The sequence below is a fragment of the Phacochoerus africanus genome, chromosome 13, assembly GCF_016906955.1.
Source record: "Phacochoerus africanus isolate WHEZ1 chromosome 13, ROS_Pafr_v1, whole genome shotgun sequence".
NCBI classification, from domain to species: domain Eukaryota; kingdom Metazoa; phylum Chordata; class Mammalia; order Artiodactyla; family Suidae; genus Phacochoerus; species Phacochoerus africanus.
This window is the reverse complement of record NC_062556.1, coordinates 64,005,656-64,024,920: the sequence shown is the minus strand read 5'-3', so window position 1 is coordinate 64,024,920 and position 19,265 is coordinate 64,005,656. Positions and strand designations below refer to the sequence as shown.

The 19,265-nt window shown below is 43.4% G+C and overlaps 1 protein-coding gene across 2 annotated transcripts in view; it reads left to right on the top strand.

Annotated features, from left to right (window-relative positions):
* The window catches only part of ABCC4 (ATP binding cassette subfamily C member 4), a 219,713-nt gene that overhangs the window by 146,802 nt on the left and 53,646 nt on the right, over positions 1–19,265 (top strand). For both annotated transcript variants that reach the window (XM_047756442.1, XM_047756443.1), the window contains one exon: positions 562–641. In XM_047756442.1, the coding sequence (XP_047612398.1) occupies positions 562–641 (80 nt within the window). The remainder of the gene's footprint in view (positions 1–561; positions 642–19,265) is intronic.

Genomic DNA, 19,265 nt, shown 5'->3' with positions numbered 1-19,265 from the left:
ACAGCACTCCTGCCATGAATTGTTTTTCACACCCAGTATATCTTTGAAAACAACAGCTTGTTACCCTGGTAGTAAAAGCACAGCTTGAAGGCTGCAGGAATCACAGTTTCCCAAAGTATGAGGTGCTGTGAACCATTCTGGGGGTTCAGAAAATTATAGGGAGGTTTTAGTTTTTATTTTGAAAGTATCACTTTGCAAAATTCATGTAAAAATTAGTGTAATAAAGGATTAACTTCAGTGTTTACTAATTTAGCCCTTGGATTTAAATGAAATGGAAGTGTTAGATGCGATAGATCTAAAAGGGAACATTCTGAAACCCACCACCCAAAATCAGGGCCAAATCTGAACTCCCCACAGACTGCCACTGGTGGTACTTTTCTTTCTCTTTAGGTAACATTGTATTTTCTTTCTCTTTACCACTGACATCGGCTTATTTCATATGAATCTGTAATATATTAAATACATATGCATTTAAAATATTGTTTTGATTTGTTCATGAATTGTTTCTCTTCAAGGGCCTATCTGGGGAAATGAGTAATTTCTCATATCCTCTTCTTGCAGGAAGGATTTTAAATCGTTTCTCCAAAGACATTGGGCATATGGATGACTTGCTGCCCCTGACGTTTCTTGATTTCATCCAGGTAACATAACAGTCACGTCAAAAGCAAAGCACCTACTGCTCAGTGCCTTTTCTCCGAGGCTGAGGGTGGGCCTTTCAGCCTGGCGCTATGTCCTGTTATCTTAGTAAAAGGCGGGTGTTTGGAAGAGAAAGGTGCGGTTGTGATTGGGAGGCTGAGTTAACATGAGTAATACCTGGTGTAGGCGTGGCTACACAGTCCTGTCAAGGTTGGTTCGAAGCAGCGACATGCTTGGGAAGTGGGTCTCCCTCTGCCTTCCAGGTATCTGGCGTGGATTCCCTTCACTGTGAGCAATTTCATAATATAGAAACAATCACCTCTCACGGCAAGAGGGCCTAGATTAACTAAATGATGCATTGTGTTACCACAAAAGACAAATATTTACTGCACTTTTTTTTTTTTTGGGTTGAAGCTAGGTGTGGTTACTTACAAAGAAAAGATTAGTAATAATAAAGTGCAAATAATACTTTAACAAGGACAATAGGGAGCAGTCATGGAAGATACAAAGCCTTTAAAGGCAAGTACCTTTCAGCCAGTAACTTGAATAAGGGATCAGTCATCTGAGAAAATGTCCTTTTTGTTTTTGTAGCAGCTTTTCTTTTCACACGTTGATTGCTCTGTCTTAAGATGTCTTTTTAAAAAACCCAACCATCCCACAGAAATAACTTCTTTCCAGCCTTTTTTTTTTGTCAGTGAACTTGGAGGCTCTAAAGAATGATCTTGGGTCATCTCATCTGTCTGTCATCTCTTCATTCCTGTGGGTTGTTTTTTCTTTTAATTCTGTCTACTTTTCAGTGATTCCGGCTGCTCCTAGTGTTATGGAAAAGAAAGGCAGTTTTGAAAAGCAGCACCTATTCCAAAATCTCAGCTGCTGTTGCTAATATGTCCTAAGTTTGAACCTTTTTCACATGCCCTAAGTGCCAGTTCACATGAACTTCTTTTAAGGCCAAGAAGCAGAAATGCTGCAGTTGGGGTATGCAGGTAAGGCTGGATCCTCACGTTCCCCACCCCACATTTTCTATTTCAGTGCTCAAATGCTCTTGAAGTCGAAACTTCTCTTCTGGAGCCATTATTAATAAATCAGCCAAAAATACTGATTTCAGAAATTAGCTGAGAAATTGTGAATAGTCCTGAAATGATTCTAGGCTTTCCTGCTGGTCACAGGAGCAATTTCATAATATAGAATTCAAGCAGTGCCAGTGAATATGTGACTTCAAACAGTGTAGCCGATGAGCTTCCACTGTTGACCAACGTGAAGTAAACCGAGGTTTAGAGGCAAAGTACATTTATTGCAAAAAAAAAAAAAGCTTGATTTCTCCCCCTCCCTACAAGCTTACTTTATAATGGGTCCTACTGGGTTTAGCTGGGTCATTTCTCCTCAGAAGCACTCTTTCAGTAAGAGTGTCATCTTTTGGCAGAGATTGTTAATGACTTTGAGAAGATTTGGTGAATGCTTCTGTTTCCTTGCTACAGCAAGCCAGACCAAGGTTAGCTTTCCAGAGCTGGCTGCCCGGCTGTGTGCTGAGCACATGGTTGAGTCCTCATCAGCAGCATCCATCACGTATTTTTGCTTGATGTAAAAAGGGACAGGGATAGACGCAGCCTGATTTCAGCATAAAAGATTCTCAGGAACGTGAGCAGAGAACACTCTGATCTCCCTGTTTTCTTTAGCCTGAGAGGCAAGGGTCTCACTTCATCCTGGTGAAAACTCACCCTTGTTGAATACCAGTAGTCCCAATTAGCTGATTTGTTGAATCCAACCGCAATAGCAAATCTCAGTGTTATTGTCTCCAAGAAAGGCGTTTTTGTATAAAAGATGACTCAGTTATCAATTATGATAAAGATCTATTGTCACTTGTTTTGTTTGCAGGTGTCTTTAATAAGGCTTCCCATAATCCCTTCAGGAAGAAATATTTTCTCCTTTTAAAAATAGTATTAGCTAAATATAAAAGCCCTGATCCCTGCCATTGTTGTTGATTCTTTGAGGGACATTTCCCAACATTCATTGTTTAAATGGTTGTCAGGAGGAATCAAGTGAAACTTAATAAACAATGCAGTAACTGGTTCATCTTACTTTGTGTGCAGAAGCCTTTCTCCAGAGGATTTGCATTCGATGAGTGTGCTTTTGACGAGGTATCACTGGGATCATTTTGAAGTATTTGGGCCTGTTGCTAGATTAGCAAGTGAAGATTTTGATTAAAGCCACAAAAATGAATTTCGCCTGCCCTCAAAGAAAGGCCAACAAAATTCAAGATGCAAATTTATTATTATTATTATTATTATTATTATTATTTTTTGAAGTTGGATAGATCTCTGTAACGAAAACAACCCAGTGGTGATCTGGGACTCTTAATGGAATCATGTAAACTTAAAATAAACACTATTATGGTAAGCACATAGAATGAAAACTAATTTCCCAAATCAAATACATTATAGTCAATTCATTTTCCCCAATCAACCAAATGTTTAAAACCTGTTAGTTATAACAGCCATCTTCTGGAAATTAATTAGAAGCCTATTAGCTCTGCTGGCTGAGCCGAATGAAGAGGGGCGCTTGTTACATTCCTAAGCAGGCTCCGGAATGAAAGTGAAGCAAGGTCAAAATGACAGTCAGCCTGACTCCACTCTGGGCTTTATCCTCAAGAGGCTGATCTTTTTTTTTTAAGAGGTGTTTCAGTTTTTTAGAGGAAATGTTATCCTCTTTGGCTCACTTCTCTAATTTAAAAAATCAGGCTAAGATATATACGGCTAATTTATATACGGCTCTGCTGTCTGAACAGTGGATAACACACCCTCTCCAGTGAATGGGAATCTGAAATGGAAGTGCCTTTAATGTCTCTTGTCCGGCCCATCAACTCTTCTAAAGAGTTTTGTCCTCCCCTTTCAATATGGAGATAGAACATTTCCTGTCGGCTTTTGATGTTTAATGTCCTCAGCAAAACCTGCTGCTGTCGCTGGGTTTTCAGGCTTCTCATCTGATCCTTTGCGTAGGAATCCTACTGACTAGCTCCTCCGGTCCTCAGGGAAGCTCACAGAACTTGAGTCCTTCTAAACCCAACAGTGGAGTGTCGAAAGGATTGGAAATTTCCATAAGAAGTTACCCAGTGTGTTATCTTGCAGGAGAGCATGGCCCTTCCTGATCTACCTGTCATCCCTCATTCTTGAGCCAGAAAGAACCTGCAGAACTTCCAGTAACAAATAGAATGCAAATTTAAATTCAAAGCCTAGCTATCTTTATCAAGAAGGAGTTAAGCTCTCTTCTTATCAGAATATTGAAACTAACACTGACAAGTTTAGTGTTTTTTTTTTTTTCCTGACCAAGGATAAGTATATGATCATACTTTTCAGGAAAATTAAAATCAAATAGATACAGAAATAAGGTAATTACATTTATCCATGGGAACTTTTTAATCCAGAGCATGAGTTGGGGGTACTTTTCCTATAAGACGGTGATAGTTTTGTTCATTTCGTAAAGAAGAGCTCAGCAGTGTGGACCTTTGGGGTCGAACGTAGTTGTGTTTCCGCTTGAGTCTGATGGCCCGGGATTGAGGAAAGGGAACTGTGGCATATCCTCCCATCAAGCAAGTCCGAAGTCAGGGGCAGACTTTATTATTCCACTAACAAAATGACTGAGATAAGAAAATGTTTAAAATGTGAGCGAGTTTGTTGGCCAGATAGAGGCTGTTTACTAAACTGTGTCCCTTGGACTTCAGTAAAAGAGTTCTGTTGTACTTTGTGAATATTTACAAGGTTTTATTTCTTGTTTTGGTTTTGGTTTTAGATAGTGATTCATAGCCATGCTAATGGGAAACAGTGACACAGCTCATTTTGAAAACGTGTGTAGTTTACCTTTGTCCAGCATGCCACTGAGAAATCCGGCCAACAGGATGGGGTGGGGGGTCCTGGGTGGGGTACGGGGTCACGTGTTGGGTACAGGATTTTGGAACCTGAGCTGACCCAGGCATGGAACGGGAGTAAATGAAGGGAGACGAGTGCTTAACGGAGGAGGCATTTTGGGAAGGGGAGATCAGGCACATTTTTGAATATCATGGGAAGTGGATACTATTTAACAAGTAATAACAGTCAGCAGCTTACCTCACTGCTGCCTTGGGCTTATCAGATCAGTTAGTCAGTGGCAGGCAGTGCACATCTGGCTTACCAAAGTGTTGTTCGGACAAGTTCTATTCGTTTGATTTTTCACAAATCCTAACAGTGTTGAGTACCAGCAATATTTGAAAACCCAAGGCATCTTTCAGGCTAGAGCATGGTTCTTCACACATTAAAACTACATCTCTTTATGAAAATCAGGATGAAAAGACAGTATAAAAATCTTGAAGCCCTCATATGGGAGCAATCAATGAGGGGGGAATTCTTTGCCTAGGACTTCAGCATTCAAAACATGATGTATTTGGATAAACATCAGTAAACAACATTGTCACTTAAAATTGACATTTGTAAGTGTTTGACTGGCTTCCTCATTCCACAAGACAAATACCTGCGATCTAAACATAATCTCTCATTTTCTTAAAACAGCGATTAATTTAACTAACAATGGTGTGATGTATCTGTAATATTTGTCATATTTTACTGGCATTTAAAATTTAATTTTATTAAGGACGATATTGCTCATGATTTCTCTTTTTAATCATACAGTATATTTATAAAATTTGATGGGCGACTCTTTTGTTTTGTGAATATATGTGTGATTACATCTTAACATTTCTCCAAACAAATCCACATTATTTCTGTTATTCATCTGTGACGCATGCATTGGTAATGCTTTCGTTATTTCTCACAGCTACAGCGTGTCCTCCTTTTTTGGGTTTTCCCAGCAGTCTTTCTACTCCACCATCTTAACCCATCTCGAAATTTTCAGTTATCTTCGCATAAGCAAGTGTCCGAAGTGGTCCTTTGAAGCCTCTTGGCGGAGGGTCTGCAACGTCCAGGGTTGACACGTCATGGGCTATGTTCTGCAGTCAGTGGGAAGCGATTTGTGTCAGAAGATGCTCAGGCAGCTCTGTGGCCAGTGATGCCAGCATCCTTGCCCTCTGCCAGCCGCTCCAGCAGTCTTTTATTGGGTTTCTACTTTAGCTAGGGACGTGGAGGTGAAAAAGATCAAGGCTGTTTTTTTTCTTTTCTTACGTTTTTGACCTCCCTACAGCATATGGAGATCCTAGGCTGGGGATCAGATCGGAGCAGCAGTCAGGACCCAAGCCAAAGCTGTGGCAACACCAGATCCCTAACCCACTGTGCCAGGCCAGGGACCAAACCTGCATCCCAGTGCTTCAAGGACACTGCCAATCCCATTTTGCCACAGCGAGCACTCAGATGGAGCCTTTTTGTTTGTTTGCTTGTTTTCGGCTACCCCTGTGGGACATGGAAGTTTCTGAACCAGGGATCAAAGGCGTGCCACAGCAGAGACCCGAGCTGCTGTAGTGGCAATGCCGGATCCTTAACTTAGTGTGCCACAAGGGAACTCCAAGATGATGGAACCCTTGTCTTCATTCATTTGACAAGCACTTATTGAGTGTGTCCAGTGTGCTAGGCACCATGCAGGGCTTGGGGATGTGGCGTTGCATGGCTTCCCCCAGGCACACTATCCTGGGAGAGAGGTAGAAAGTCAGTGAGGTCAGCGAGTGCTGCATGATGAGTTGCAGCAGGCGGCTCCTGCTCGGAGACTGGATCCAGCTTTAGCGTGAGAGTTAACACGAGTTCAGTAAAACAGATTCCAGTAACGTGGGGAGGGAAAATCCTAGTCTTTGCCAGAGGGCAAAGGGCTGAGATTGGAAGAGGCCTGGAGGGAGCAGAGGTGCGGGCAGGCTGCTCTGAAGGAGTCTGACTGAAAGGGAGGCCTGTTGGGAATGAAGGTTTTGAGGAGGGGCTGCTGCTTGTTGGGGTTTAGTTTGTGGGTCAGAGGAGGACGTGGTGGTGTTTCCCTCTCTGCCTCCTTCCCTTCACCAAACAGGGACCAACGTTGAGGCCCTGAGGCTCAGGGGGGAGTCAGGCATGAAGCCCTCCCCTCATGGGTCTCCTCCAGCCACCCAAAGGGTGGGGGGCGTCCAGAGATGCCCCCCTTGCTGCCTTTGGATCCTGATTGTGCGAGAGGGCTGTGCAGAAAGTCCTGGAAGGCCAACTGGCTGTGGGGTTGGAGGCAGTTGGGAGCCTGGTCCAGGAGGAGGTGGGCGGAGCTTCCAGGAGGTAACCTTTGATCCCAGATGAGAGGAAAAGGCCCCTGTGGGTGGAGGGCAGGAGGTGCTGCCAGAAGCTGAGTGTCTGGTGGGAGCCAGTCTTTTCTGTCTGTCATCTGCTGAGAGTGGGGTCAGGAAGGGGCTTGAAGAGGGTTGCTTAGTTTTGTTTTAAAGGACACAGTACCAAATGTGTTTAACCTCATTTTTGATGATTCTTGGGTATACTTTTGATAAACATTGAATGGTGTTTGATCATTTTTTACCTTTATGACTTCTAAAGTGTTTGCTCTCTCCTCTAATTCCTTCTCACACCTTCTCCCCACAGGGCAGCACTGTCTGAGAATGTAGGTCTAAATAGATTTGTTTTGCCTCGTTTGCCGGTTATGGGGGAGCCCAGGCCTGGGGAGTTCAATTCAAATTTCCTAGCCCCTATATTTAAGCTCTACAACTCCTGAAGAAAAAGTTTTCCTGCCCGTTAGACTGGCTGTTGATGCGCGCACGCACGTGTGTGTGTGTGTGTTTGCACTCCTTCAGCCCGTGTTCAAATGGACCTTCTCAATGCTCCACTTTTTTTAGGGATCAACAAGTCCCTCTTCCCCATTAACGAAGCTTTTCTTGACCAACCACTCTGTCCTCAGTAACACACTGTGTCCCGCAAGGGGCCCCTGTCACAGGAGGCAGAGAGCTATGCCAAGCCTACTGCCTTAGACCTCGCTGATCCCTCAGTCCGTTGGGCACATCCGGTATGCCAGACCCTTTTCTAGGACGAGGTACATGGGCCAGTGAACCAGGTGTCAGCTTCCAGGAATTGACATTCCTGTGCAGCAGACAGATAGTAAACAGATGTACAGATTAATCCCAAAAGGCTGAGGTGCACTGGGGAAAGGACAGTATTGACCCAGGACTTTGGGTCCTGCTAGAAACATGGTGGACAAGGAAGTGATTCCATTTGACTTTGAACAATCGGGAGGAAAGAGCCATGTGAAAAGGATCTGGGGGTCAGGGGAGCAGGGGGAGCAGGCTGAGGAGGAGGCACAGGTGCACAGGCTCAAGATGGGAACGAAGTGGCTGTTCTGGGGAGAGAGGAAGCCAAGCGGGGAAGAGAGGAGAGAAGGGGCTTGAGACAGAGGCTTCCTCCGCCCTGGTTAAGGGCTTTGGGTTCTCTTCTGGTTGGAGTGGGAAAACACTGGGACATTTTAAACAGAAGAGGGACATCCAGCTAACATTTTACGCTGAATTTGTATGTATTTGACACTCCTTGTAGGGTTTTTAAGACATGGTTTCAAATCACCAGTAAATGCCTAATCCCTGAAAGGTGAGTCTCCAAGCTGCATTGTCCGGCGTTCCCTCACCCGGAGCACAGCTTTATAAACTGATGCAGATCAGTACGTAGCGTTTCCATCCTCGAGCTGGTGCAAACTGTACTGGGTCAGCCCACAGACCGGACCTGGTTTTCTGCAGTCTTCTCTTTCCTAGACCTTCCTATTAGGGCAGTGACTCCCAGACATCAGGTGGCATCTGGCTGAGTCAATATGAAGCAATTAGGATGATGTAGGGGTTTTTGTTTTCTTTTTTCCAGAGCTGAATTTATTCTGTTTTTCTGTTTGGATGTCTTGATTTTCTAAATACACTGGAATGGCTCTCACCCAGGAGTTCTAACGTCAGTACATAAGGTGGAAGTCTTTTGTAGTCCAGACTACCTGTAAATAACCATCGTCCTAGCTAACATTTAGTGATGGCTTCCTGGGTGCCAAGCCTCCTTTTCAATCCTTAATTTTTTTTATAGTGTCTCATTTCATCTTCCTGGCCACACCAAAATGTGCATACAGTTGTTGTACTGAAGGCATTGAGGCCCAAAGAAGTTATACAATTTGTCTGCAGTCATACAGCTAGTAAATGATCAGTTAAAGATTTATTTATTTATTTATTTATTTATTTATTTGGGGGGGGGGGCACTCCCACAGTATATGGAAATTCTCAGGCCAGGGATCAAATACAAGTTGCAGCTGTGACCTATGCCACAGCTACAGTGTACTGGATCTTTACTTAATGTACTGGGCCAGGACCAGAGATCCAACCTGTGCCACTGTAGAGACAATGCCGGATCCTTAACCTGCTGAGCCGTAGCAGGAAGTCCTTTTTTTTTTTTTTTTTTTTCCATTTAATGGCCGCACTTGTGGCATATGGAAGTTCCCAGGCTGGGGGTTAAACAGGAGCTGCAGATGCTGGCCTGCACCACAGCTACAGCAACACTGGATCCAAGACACATCTTCAAATTATGCCACAGCTTGCAGCAACATTGGATCCTTAACCCACTGAGCCGGGCCAGGGGTTGAACCCATATCCTCGTAGATACTAGTCAGGTTCTTAACCCACTGAGCCACAACGGGAACTCCAGGAATGCCTCATTTTATATTTTGGAGTTATATTCATTATGCTCCTTTGAGTATTCCTTTGAGTATTCCTATTATGAGAGGTCCTGGCTGGAATCTCTAGTCATATTTAACTTATTTCTCATCCGTTACCTATTCCTCCTCCCCAGCAAAATTATAGAAGTGTTTATTAATAAGATCTCATTGTATTTGAGGTATAAACCTTTTTCAAATTGTGGTATTTGCCTGTTGTCTTATTCTGTCTTCAGAATTAACTGTGAACAAATCTACTTGCCTTCCCCAAAAATGCTTTAGGAAATTTTTGCTCATTCATGAAATTCTCTGGTCTGCAAATTACTCAAGACCTTTGTGATAGGCCTGGCCTTAATCCTTGAATATCAGAGAAATTGTGAGTGTTTTTTTAGCAGTGAGCATCTGAAAGGTTAGTAAGTAGAGGCCACTGTGTTTTCAGAAATGTTGTTGCTCATTTGTTTGGGTTGTGACTTGAATGGCTCTTGTAGTAATACTGTGTAAACAAGAACAAATTGTTTGTGAATAAAGCAAATTCACATTCACTTGGGTTTTGTTTAAATCTGGAAGATTTACGTTACAACTTTATAAATAAGTGATTCTATGTTGTACTAAAACTAGTCATTGGAAATATATCCTTTTTTTTTTTTTGTCTTTTTGCTATTTCTTGGGCCGCCCCTGCGGCATATGGAGGTTCCCAGGCTAGGGGTCGAATCGGAGCTGTAGCCGCCGGCCTACGCCAGAGCCACAGCAACGCAGGATCCGAGCCTCGTCTGCAACCTACACCACAGCTCACGGCAACGCCGGATCGTTAACCCACTGAGCAAGGGCAGGGACTGAACCCGCAACCTCATGGTTCCTAGTCGGATTCGTTAACCATTGTGCCACGACGGGAACTCCTGGAAATATATCCTTTATTGAAAGTTGCATGAATATGCTGGATTTAAAAGTGAAATGGAGGAGTTCCCGTCGTAGTGCAGTGGTTAATGAATCTGACTAGGAACCATGAGGTTGCGGGTTCGGTCCCTGCCCTTGCTCCGTGGGTTAACGATCTGGCGTTGCCGTGAGCTGCGGTGTAGGTTGCAGACGAGGCTCGGATCCTACGTTGCTGTGGCTCTGGTGTAGGCCGGCGGCTACAGCTCCAATTCGACCCCTAGCCTGGGAACCTCCATATGCCGCGGGAGCGGCCCAAGAAATGGCCAAAAAGACAAAATAAAAATAAAAGTGAAATGGTTAAATTTATATACTAGAAATGTATAAACTGGCTATGATCTATCATTTTATGGAGGAAAAAAAAAACCCTTGCACTAATAACCTTCTTTTTTGTGCAGGTAGTAATCCCGTTATATTTGATTTCAGATAATAGAGCTTGTTGGTTATATCAGTGTAAATGAGTGTGTTTGTGTGTAGACGGAAATGTAAACACTCAAACCCTGAAAGGACGATCACATTGTTGATCCTTTTCAAATCCAGTAGCTTGATGCACATCTTAAACATGGAAAATGTTGCTTGTGGCTGGAGCATATGATGTTTGTAGGCCTCTGCATAAACCAGGGTCACATGTCAGCCTAGAAGGCTTGTCTAGGATTTGAATTTGAACCTATAGAGTGGGCGTCATTCAGGGTCTTTGAGCAGGTACGTTGGCTGGTCATTATGTAATTTCCAAGGGACAATGAGAATATGTGTGCCTGTCTCTCTTCTTCTTCTTTTTTTTTTTTTTTGTCTTTTTGCCGTTTCTAGGGCCACTCCTGCAGCATATGGAGATTCCCAGGCTAGGGGTCCAATTGGAGCTGTAGCCACTGGCCTACACCAGAGCTACAGCAACGCGGGATCATAGCCGCATCTGTGACCTACACCACAGCTCACAGCAACGCTGGATCCTTAACCCAGTGAGCAAGGCCAGGGATCGAACCCGAAACCTCATGTTTCCTAGTCAGATTCATTAACCACTGCACCACGACAGGAACTCCCTTTCTCTCTTCTTTAAAGTGTAACCTTCCCAGTTGGTGGACCTCCTTGAAAATCAACAAGGCTGATAATCTGGTTTTGTTACACACATGTGATCTTTGTCCCTCAGTTGTACCCACGGTGTCTTCCTGAAAGGGATCTTGATGGTTTCAGATTTCCTTCTCCTCTTTGGGGTCACCTGACAAAGTCTTACAGGCAAGCCTTCCTTCTCCCCACTTCCCTGTGCTGGTTCCACCCAGCATCTGTGTTGGCATCTCCAGACTGAGTCACGGGCTTCTCTGAGGTTCCCTGGGTTTTTGATTCTGCTTCCCCCAGTTCACCTCATTGTATAGCAGTGCCGGCGCCCCAGGTTTACTGTAAACTTGAGAGTGTTTCATGATCTGATGCATTCTGTGAGGCTTTCTGTTTTCAAGAGATTAGATTTATGGATAAAGCTAGTGAAACGAATGGCACGGGTGATGTTATGGCTTTACACTTGTTTGAATGAAGCTGAAAATTAAGTCATTAACTGCAGACTTACCCTTGACCCTCTCGAGGTAAATGTCAGGAACTGCTCTTTTTGCTTGATCTATTCATTCGTTTTGACCTGCTCCTGCATGGCATGGTCTCTCCATACTCCCTCTGTGAAATGTGCCTCGAGGATGCTCCAATCCTCTGCCTGGGCTGTCTTTCTTCAGAATGTGTTGTGACTCTTCCTAAACATGTTCATGCTATTCACCCTTGCTGTAATGTCCTAGGGGACAGATTTATCATCTGGTGAAAAAAATATGAACGCCAAATGGAAGAGTTCTGTGTATGGCAAGTTGGATACTTGGCAAACAAACAAAAAAACCTGTTGAGGAGACAACAGATCAGTAGGAGTGAGGGACAAATTTGAGAAACATAGGAGAATTGTGTGCTGAGAGCATCACAAGTGTCTTGGAAGTTGTAGATGGTGTGTTCCCAATGTGATTTATGCAAAAAGAAACTCTGGCATGACACCTGTATCTGCCAAAATCGTAAGATTTTGTATTATTTATTTTGGAGCCGGCCAACTAGTCGTCCAAATCTTAGCAGTGAAGGGGGCATCTTCTGTAACCCTGCCTGGAGCGAATGGGGATGGCTTTGCATGGATTCCTGAACCTCATGTAGGGATGGGGGAGGCTCAAACGGCAGGGAGCCCAGGAGGGTGTAGGATGCCGGCAGGGACAGCAGAGTGTAAAAAGCTGGACTGGAAGGTTTGAAATCAGGCACAAGAGGAGATGAGGATGGAGAGGGCCAGAAGGGTCCAGCACATGGACTTGATCTGGAGTGTCGTTTGGAGTTTTTTTCCGTGGGGTAGAAGGCCACCGAGAGGAGGAAGAGATCAGCGGAAGGACTGGGTTTTGCCTACCTTGAGAAGCCAGGAAGAGGCCCTGGTCTGTGCAGGTTTCTGTTTGGGGTGTCCAAGCGGTGATGCCAAATGTGGCTAATGAGAACCGTGGCTCCTGAATAGTGGTCCACACTGCGGGACAGTCCATCCCTTCAGGCGATGCCATCCATAAGCAGGTGTCCCAGCAGAGGGGCCGTCGCGAGTTTGTACACCGTCATATGCACTGACTCTTAGAGCTACCAGGTATGCTGCCTGTCCAGTCAAATGATACTTGCTGGCAAGATTGGAGCTGCTCATGATTCCAAAGGAAGAAGAAATGCAGCATGGGGAAAAAACACAAAACAATTTATGTGTTCTATTTAGTGTGATTCTACCTGCTGTGTCAGAGCTTTGGAAATGCTTTTTTCCAGTGTTAATCATATCTCTGGGAAAACCTTCATGTTTTAGTTGTGTGAGAGTTGAGTGTGCTGCTGTAAATATGATTATGTGTTAATGGGAATCATTTATGATTATCTCTGTAAAATAGAAAAAATAATACCAACTTCATAAGGTCTGTTGGGAAGACAAAATGAGGTCACTCATAATGAAATTCTTAGCATGACCTCTAACTCCATGCGAAGTGCTGAATAATGGCTAGTTTTTTAAAAATACCACTTATATCTTTAAGCAGCAAAAAATAGTCTGATAATACTGTTATTTTGCATTAATGTAACTGTCATAGGCAGTTTCCAGGCCCATCTATATCATCACATGGGTTTGTATCAGAAAGATTCTAGGTTTGTAATCGCTGAAGCTTTTAGTAGACATTTTACCATGTAGATTCAATGGAATCAAAAGCACTTGTTTTCAAAATAGACTGTTTGATCACATGAATGTAATTTTCATACAATTTACCATGTCCCAGATACCACTGAGTAAGGAGTCTCAAGTCTTCAGAAATTACTGAGATCACTTTCAAGCAGTTTTCCTACTAGTAGTAGAAATGAAAAGTAAGATGCAGAAGTATGAACTTAGGCATGTTAATTAAAAAAAGGGGGGGGGGAGTTCCCGTCGTGGCGCAGTGGTTAACGAATCCGACTAGGAACCATGAGGTTGCGGGTTCGGTCCCTGCCCTTGCTCAGTGGGTTAACAATCCGGCGTTGCCGTGAGCTGTGGTGTAGGTTGCAGACGCGGCTCGGATCCCACGTTGCTGTGGCTCTGGCGTAGGCCGGTGGCTACAGCTCCGATTCGACCCCTAGCCTGGGAACCTCCATATGCCGTGGGAGCGGCCCAAGAAATAGCAACAACAACAACAACAACAAAAAGACAAAAAAAGGGGGGGGGGGGACTGCCTTGAGCATGCAAGCTTGTACACAGCAATATGATGTCATTTATTGAGTACAACGGAATTGCAAAATCCTTCTTCTCCACCCACCTCTGATTCCCCCCCCCCCCCACGAAAAAAATCAACAGCTTGGCTTTGCCTAAAATACTGACTTTTCATATCCTTCCCTGACACAAAGGGCTAGTCCTGAGGCTCCTTGAACCCCCAGTGCTGGCAGTGGTGGGACCACCATGGAACGTGTCATTCCCTCCTCCCCGCACACAAAACACACCAACTGCAGCTTTAGGAAGTGAAAATGCCCAAGAAAAAGAAAATGGGAAGCAGGTGCCCTCAGTCATTCCTTCCCAGAGGGGGGAGCGCAGGAGAAGGAGCTGCTGCCTCTGGACACTGAGAACAAAGCCAGCCTGAGACTCAGCATAAGGGGCGGGTCACTGGCTTTTATAGAAGCAAAGAGTGGAACTGCCTTTCCTTGTCTCAGCACCACTGACCCTTGCATTTCATTGTTTAGAGACGTCAGGGAACTTGTGTAGAAAGCATCCCAGCCTCTTTCACTGAACAAAGACGTTGTCATTTTGAGATTTCTATGGTGTGTTGACCCCTTTTCTCCCCCCTCCCTGAAATCCACCCTTGAACAAAAGACATTGTTAGTTAGGCTGCCTTGCCCTGGTTTGAAAGATCTCTGTTTTAAAAAGTTAAAAAAAGTAAACTCGTCCTTTTTAAGTAGATCACCTCATTTTCACGCTTTACAAATCAACAAAAGCGTTTTAGTCAGGGCATTTGCAAGGATGGAACTTTTCTTGAAGGTGCCGTTTCGAGAGAGAACGATTCATGCACACTGCCAAGTTAAAGTGGGTTTCCTTGTTAATGGAAGGGAGAGTTGATGATACGAGTTACTGGAAATGTTTACAATCACTTGACCCTCGGGTTTCTGGGATCAGAGTGAGATGCTTCACACAAGCCCACTCACATGCTCCCTTTACCTGTCTTTTTAACGAAAGATGGAAGATGAGAAGGTTGCTTTTTTCCCAGCGTGATCGTTAGCATTCTTAGGAAGCTGCCCCATCAACAGCAGCATGGTGACAGTTAATCCCCAGGGACCTTCCCAGGTTGGCAACCAGTGCTCCAATTTGTCTGTCCCAGCATGTGTGTTCCAATGATAATGTTTAGTGTTCAACAAGATGCTAATTAAGACGTAAAAAAAATAAGAATCTCATTTATATCAAGCCTCTGATGTACAAAGCATATAACTCTATGTTGTGACGTTATTGGATGATGGCCCTGGCAAAACAGAAGTGGCCATGCCAGTCACTTTCTCTCCTTGCCATCGTGTGTCTTTAGGGATGATAAAACTGACAGTTTTTACTAGAGAGAGGAAAAGGGCTGAAAACTTACTCATGTGGAGGACTTTAGAGTCTCCATATGCTATTATAATCATTATTATTATTATTATTATTATTATTATTTTGTCTTTTTAGGGTCGTACCAGCGGCATATGGAGCTTCCCAGGCTAGGGGTATAATCAGAGCTATAGCTGCCAGCCTACACCACAGCTACAGCAATGCCAGATCCTAGCCACATCTGCATCCTACACCTCAGCTCACGGCAACGTCGGACCCACTGAGTGAGGCCAGGGATCGAACCCCCAACCTCATCATTCCTAGTTGGATTGGTTTCCGCTGTGCCACAATGGGAACTCCTCCATATGCTATTCCTTTTTTTTTTTTGTCTTTTTTGCCTTCTCTAGGGCCACTTCCCGCAGCATATGGAGGTTCCCAGGCTAGGGGTCGAATTGGAGCTGTAGCCGCCAGCTTACGCCAGAGCCATAACAACGCGGGATCCGACCCGAGTCTGCAACCTACGCCACAGCTCACGGAAACACCGGATCCTTAACCCACTGAGCAAGGGCAGGGATCGAACCCGCAACCTCATGGTTCCTAGTCGGATTCGTTAACCACTGCTCCACGGCGGGAATTCCATATGCTATTTTTGAGTACGTCTTTTTCAGTCGTACCTACTCTGGTGAGATTTTTTTGGGAAGGTGAAGAGGAAAGAACAAGTTGGAGGATTTCCCTTGCGCTTAGTCTTTTATCTATGGTACATTTCTGCAATCTGATGTGGAACATGATTAATTAGAATCTGTTTCTTGTGGTTGTCTTCTACTTGTGAGTTTCCTGACTCAGCTTGTTTCTTGCAGCCCTCTCTCCAGGTCTATTGATTTAGTCCTCCTTGATGGTTATCTTCGTCCAGTTACAGAGCAGATAGGACAGCTCTAATGTCGAAACTAAGGGCTGCATCCTACAGGAGATAAGTCAGATGTGGCTCTGGAGCCACTTGTTGTTTGAGGCACACAGCTGCTTACCGTTCACCCCCATACGTGTCCCTCCCCCTTGGAAATCACCGTATGACAGTATGGCTGTGCATCTTACACCTGCCTGAACTTGACCTAAGAAATGGGTATTGAATTCTGATGTCATCATGTTTTGTTTTTTTAACCTATTCTTAAAAACCTGTTTCAGTATTGATTTTTTTTTGGGGGGGGGGGGGGTCTTTCTGTCTTTTTTAGGGCTGCACCCGAAGCATGTGGAGGTTCCCAGGCTAGGGGGTCTAATCGGAGCTGTTGCCGCTGGCCTATGCCAGAATCACAGCAACGATAGATCCGAGCCGCATCTGTGACCTACACCACAGCCCACAGCAACGCCAAGATCCTTAACCCATTGAACGAGGCCAGGATCGAACCCTCAACCTCATGGTTCCTAGTTGGATTTGTTTCTGCTGCACTACAACTACAACGGGAACTCCTATTTTTTTTTCTTTCTTTTTTGAGGTGTAGTTTGCTATAACAAGAAGCAATTTGATAATTGTGTACATCACTTTTACACCTGCCTAAAACAAGATGTAGAACAGTCCCATGACCTCAGAAAAGCCCTTGCCCCTTTGCTTTGGACACCGCTACACTCCTTTCAGATTTCTGTCGATACAGATCGCTTTGCCTCCGTTCGTTTAAGTAGAATGTACATGGTACATTCTTTCTGTGTTGCCTTTTGCTTACCTTGTTTTCTAGATTTTCAAGAGCCATCTATGTTGCTGCATTTTTCCATGGTTCTTTTTTTTTTTCCATTCTAAATGGTACTTGATAATAGGAAGATACTACAATGTATCTATTCTCCAGCTGATAATTTCTTGCTGGCAGATGCTGGCAGCAAACCTTCTTGCTCAAGTGTTTATTCCAGCATAAGTTTCCATTCCTCTCAGCTGGAATACTTAGCAGTGGAATTGCTGGGTCATAAGGTGGACAAATAATTAACATAAAAAATTCCCATAAGGTTTTTCAAGATAGTTGTACCATTTTACACGCCCACCAGCAGCATAGGGGAGTACCTACTGGTTGTTCCAATCTTTGCAGTTTTTGCAACACTTAGTATCATCAGTCCTTGTGACTTTATTCTTTCTGGATATGACTTCTCACATTGTGGTTTCAATTTGCATTTTTCTGATGATTAATGATATTGTCTTTTTCATTAATGCTTATTGGCCTTTTTTTCCCCCCACCAGTTCTTCTAGCCACATTTATTTAAATCCTTTTATCCATTGAATTGGCACCTTGATTGATGACCATTTGACTGTTTATGAACAAGTTTGTATCTGTATCCTTCCACTGATCTGTATCTTTGTACCATTACTGCACTTTTAGTTATTGAACGTTTTAGTAAAACTTGAAATCCAGTGGTTGAAGTCCTCTAACTTGGTACAGTAGTCAAGATTGCTTTGATCATTCCAGATCCTTTACTTTTTGTATAGACTTTAGAAACCTTTTAATTTGTTTTTTCATAAAGGCCTCCTGGGACTTTCATTAATATTTCCTTTGGGGAATAGATCTATTTGAGGCGTCTCTGAGGTTAACAGTATCGTCTGTCAATTATGAATAATGTACATCTCTCCGCTTATTAGGTCTTCTTTAATTTTCGAAGTGTTTCATAGTAATTATTATAGACATCTTCTATTCCTTTGTTTACATTCATTACCGAGAATTTGATGTTTTTTAATTGTATTTGTGGAATTGTTTTTCATATCATTTTCCAGTTGCTAGTATATGGAGATACGATTGATTTATTTGTGAATTCTCTTTGCTTTTTGTCGATTTGGTTTTTCTGTTTCATTTATTTCTATAGAAGTTTCTATATATACAGTAATGTCAGCTGTGAATATTGACAGTTTTACTTCCTTGTTTCCTGTATTTATGACTTTTCTTTCCTTTTCTAGAATTATTGCTGTGGCAAAAATTTTTAGTCAATGTTTAAAAAAAGTGATGAGATAAGACATTCTTGTACTCTTAGGACAAAATCTCTCAATATTTTTCCTTTAGGAATGATTTTAGGAGTTCCTGCTGACATGCAGTGGGTTAAGTAGCTGGTTCCATCTCTGCAGTGGCTCAGATCAGGGCTGAGGCGCTGGTTTGATCCCCCACTGAGCGCAATGAATTAAGGATCCCTTACTGCCTCAGTGAAGATCACCACTGTGGCTGAGATTCAGTCCCTGTCCTGGGAACTTCATGTGCAGAGGTTGTGGCCAGGGGGAAAAGAAGTTAACTACAGTTTCTTAGGTAAATATCTGTTAACATTGAGAGAGGTTCCTCTAGGGAGTTCCCGTTGTGGCTCAGCAGTGAGGAACCTGACTAGTATCCATGAGGACTCTGTTCCATTCCTGGTCTTGCTCAGTGTCCTAAGAATCTGGTGTGGCTCTGAGCTGAGGGGTAGGTTGCAGACATGGCTTATATCCTGCATTGGCTGTGGCTGTGGCTGTGCCCAGCAGCTGCAGCTCTGATTCCACCCCTAGCATCGGAACTTCCATATGCCTGAGGTGTGGCCCTAAAAAGTAAAAGCCAAAAAAAAAAAAAAAGTGTTGAATTTTGACCAATATGTTTGCTACGTATCTTCATATAATCATATGGCTATTCACTTGTACCTTTTTAATGTGGTAAATTATACCGATTGCTATTTGCAGATTATGTTCCTGGAATAAACTCCACTTGGTCATGATGCATAGCATCACCTATATGTCACCATATGCTACCTGTGATTAGTATCTGAAAGGTAAACTTAAATTTCTGGAATAAACTCCATTTAGTCATGATGTAGCATCTTTTTTTTTTGGATGTATCACTGTGTAATTTGTTAATATTTTGTCAAGAATATTTGTGTCTATTGTTCACAAGGAATATTGGTCTGTAATCTGCTTTTCTTGAAATAATTTGTCAACTCTGGCGAGCAGAATTATGCAGACTTCATAAAAAGACATGAAAAATATTTCGTTTTTGTTATGGTCAGTTTTATGTATCAATTTGGCCAGCCTCCATTTACCAGTTACAAGTAGCTGCAGCTTGGGGCTCCCATCGTG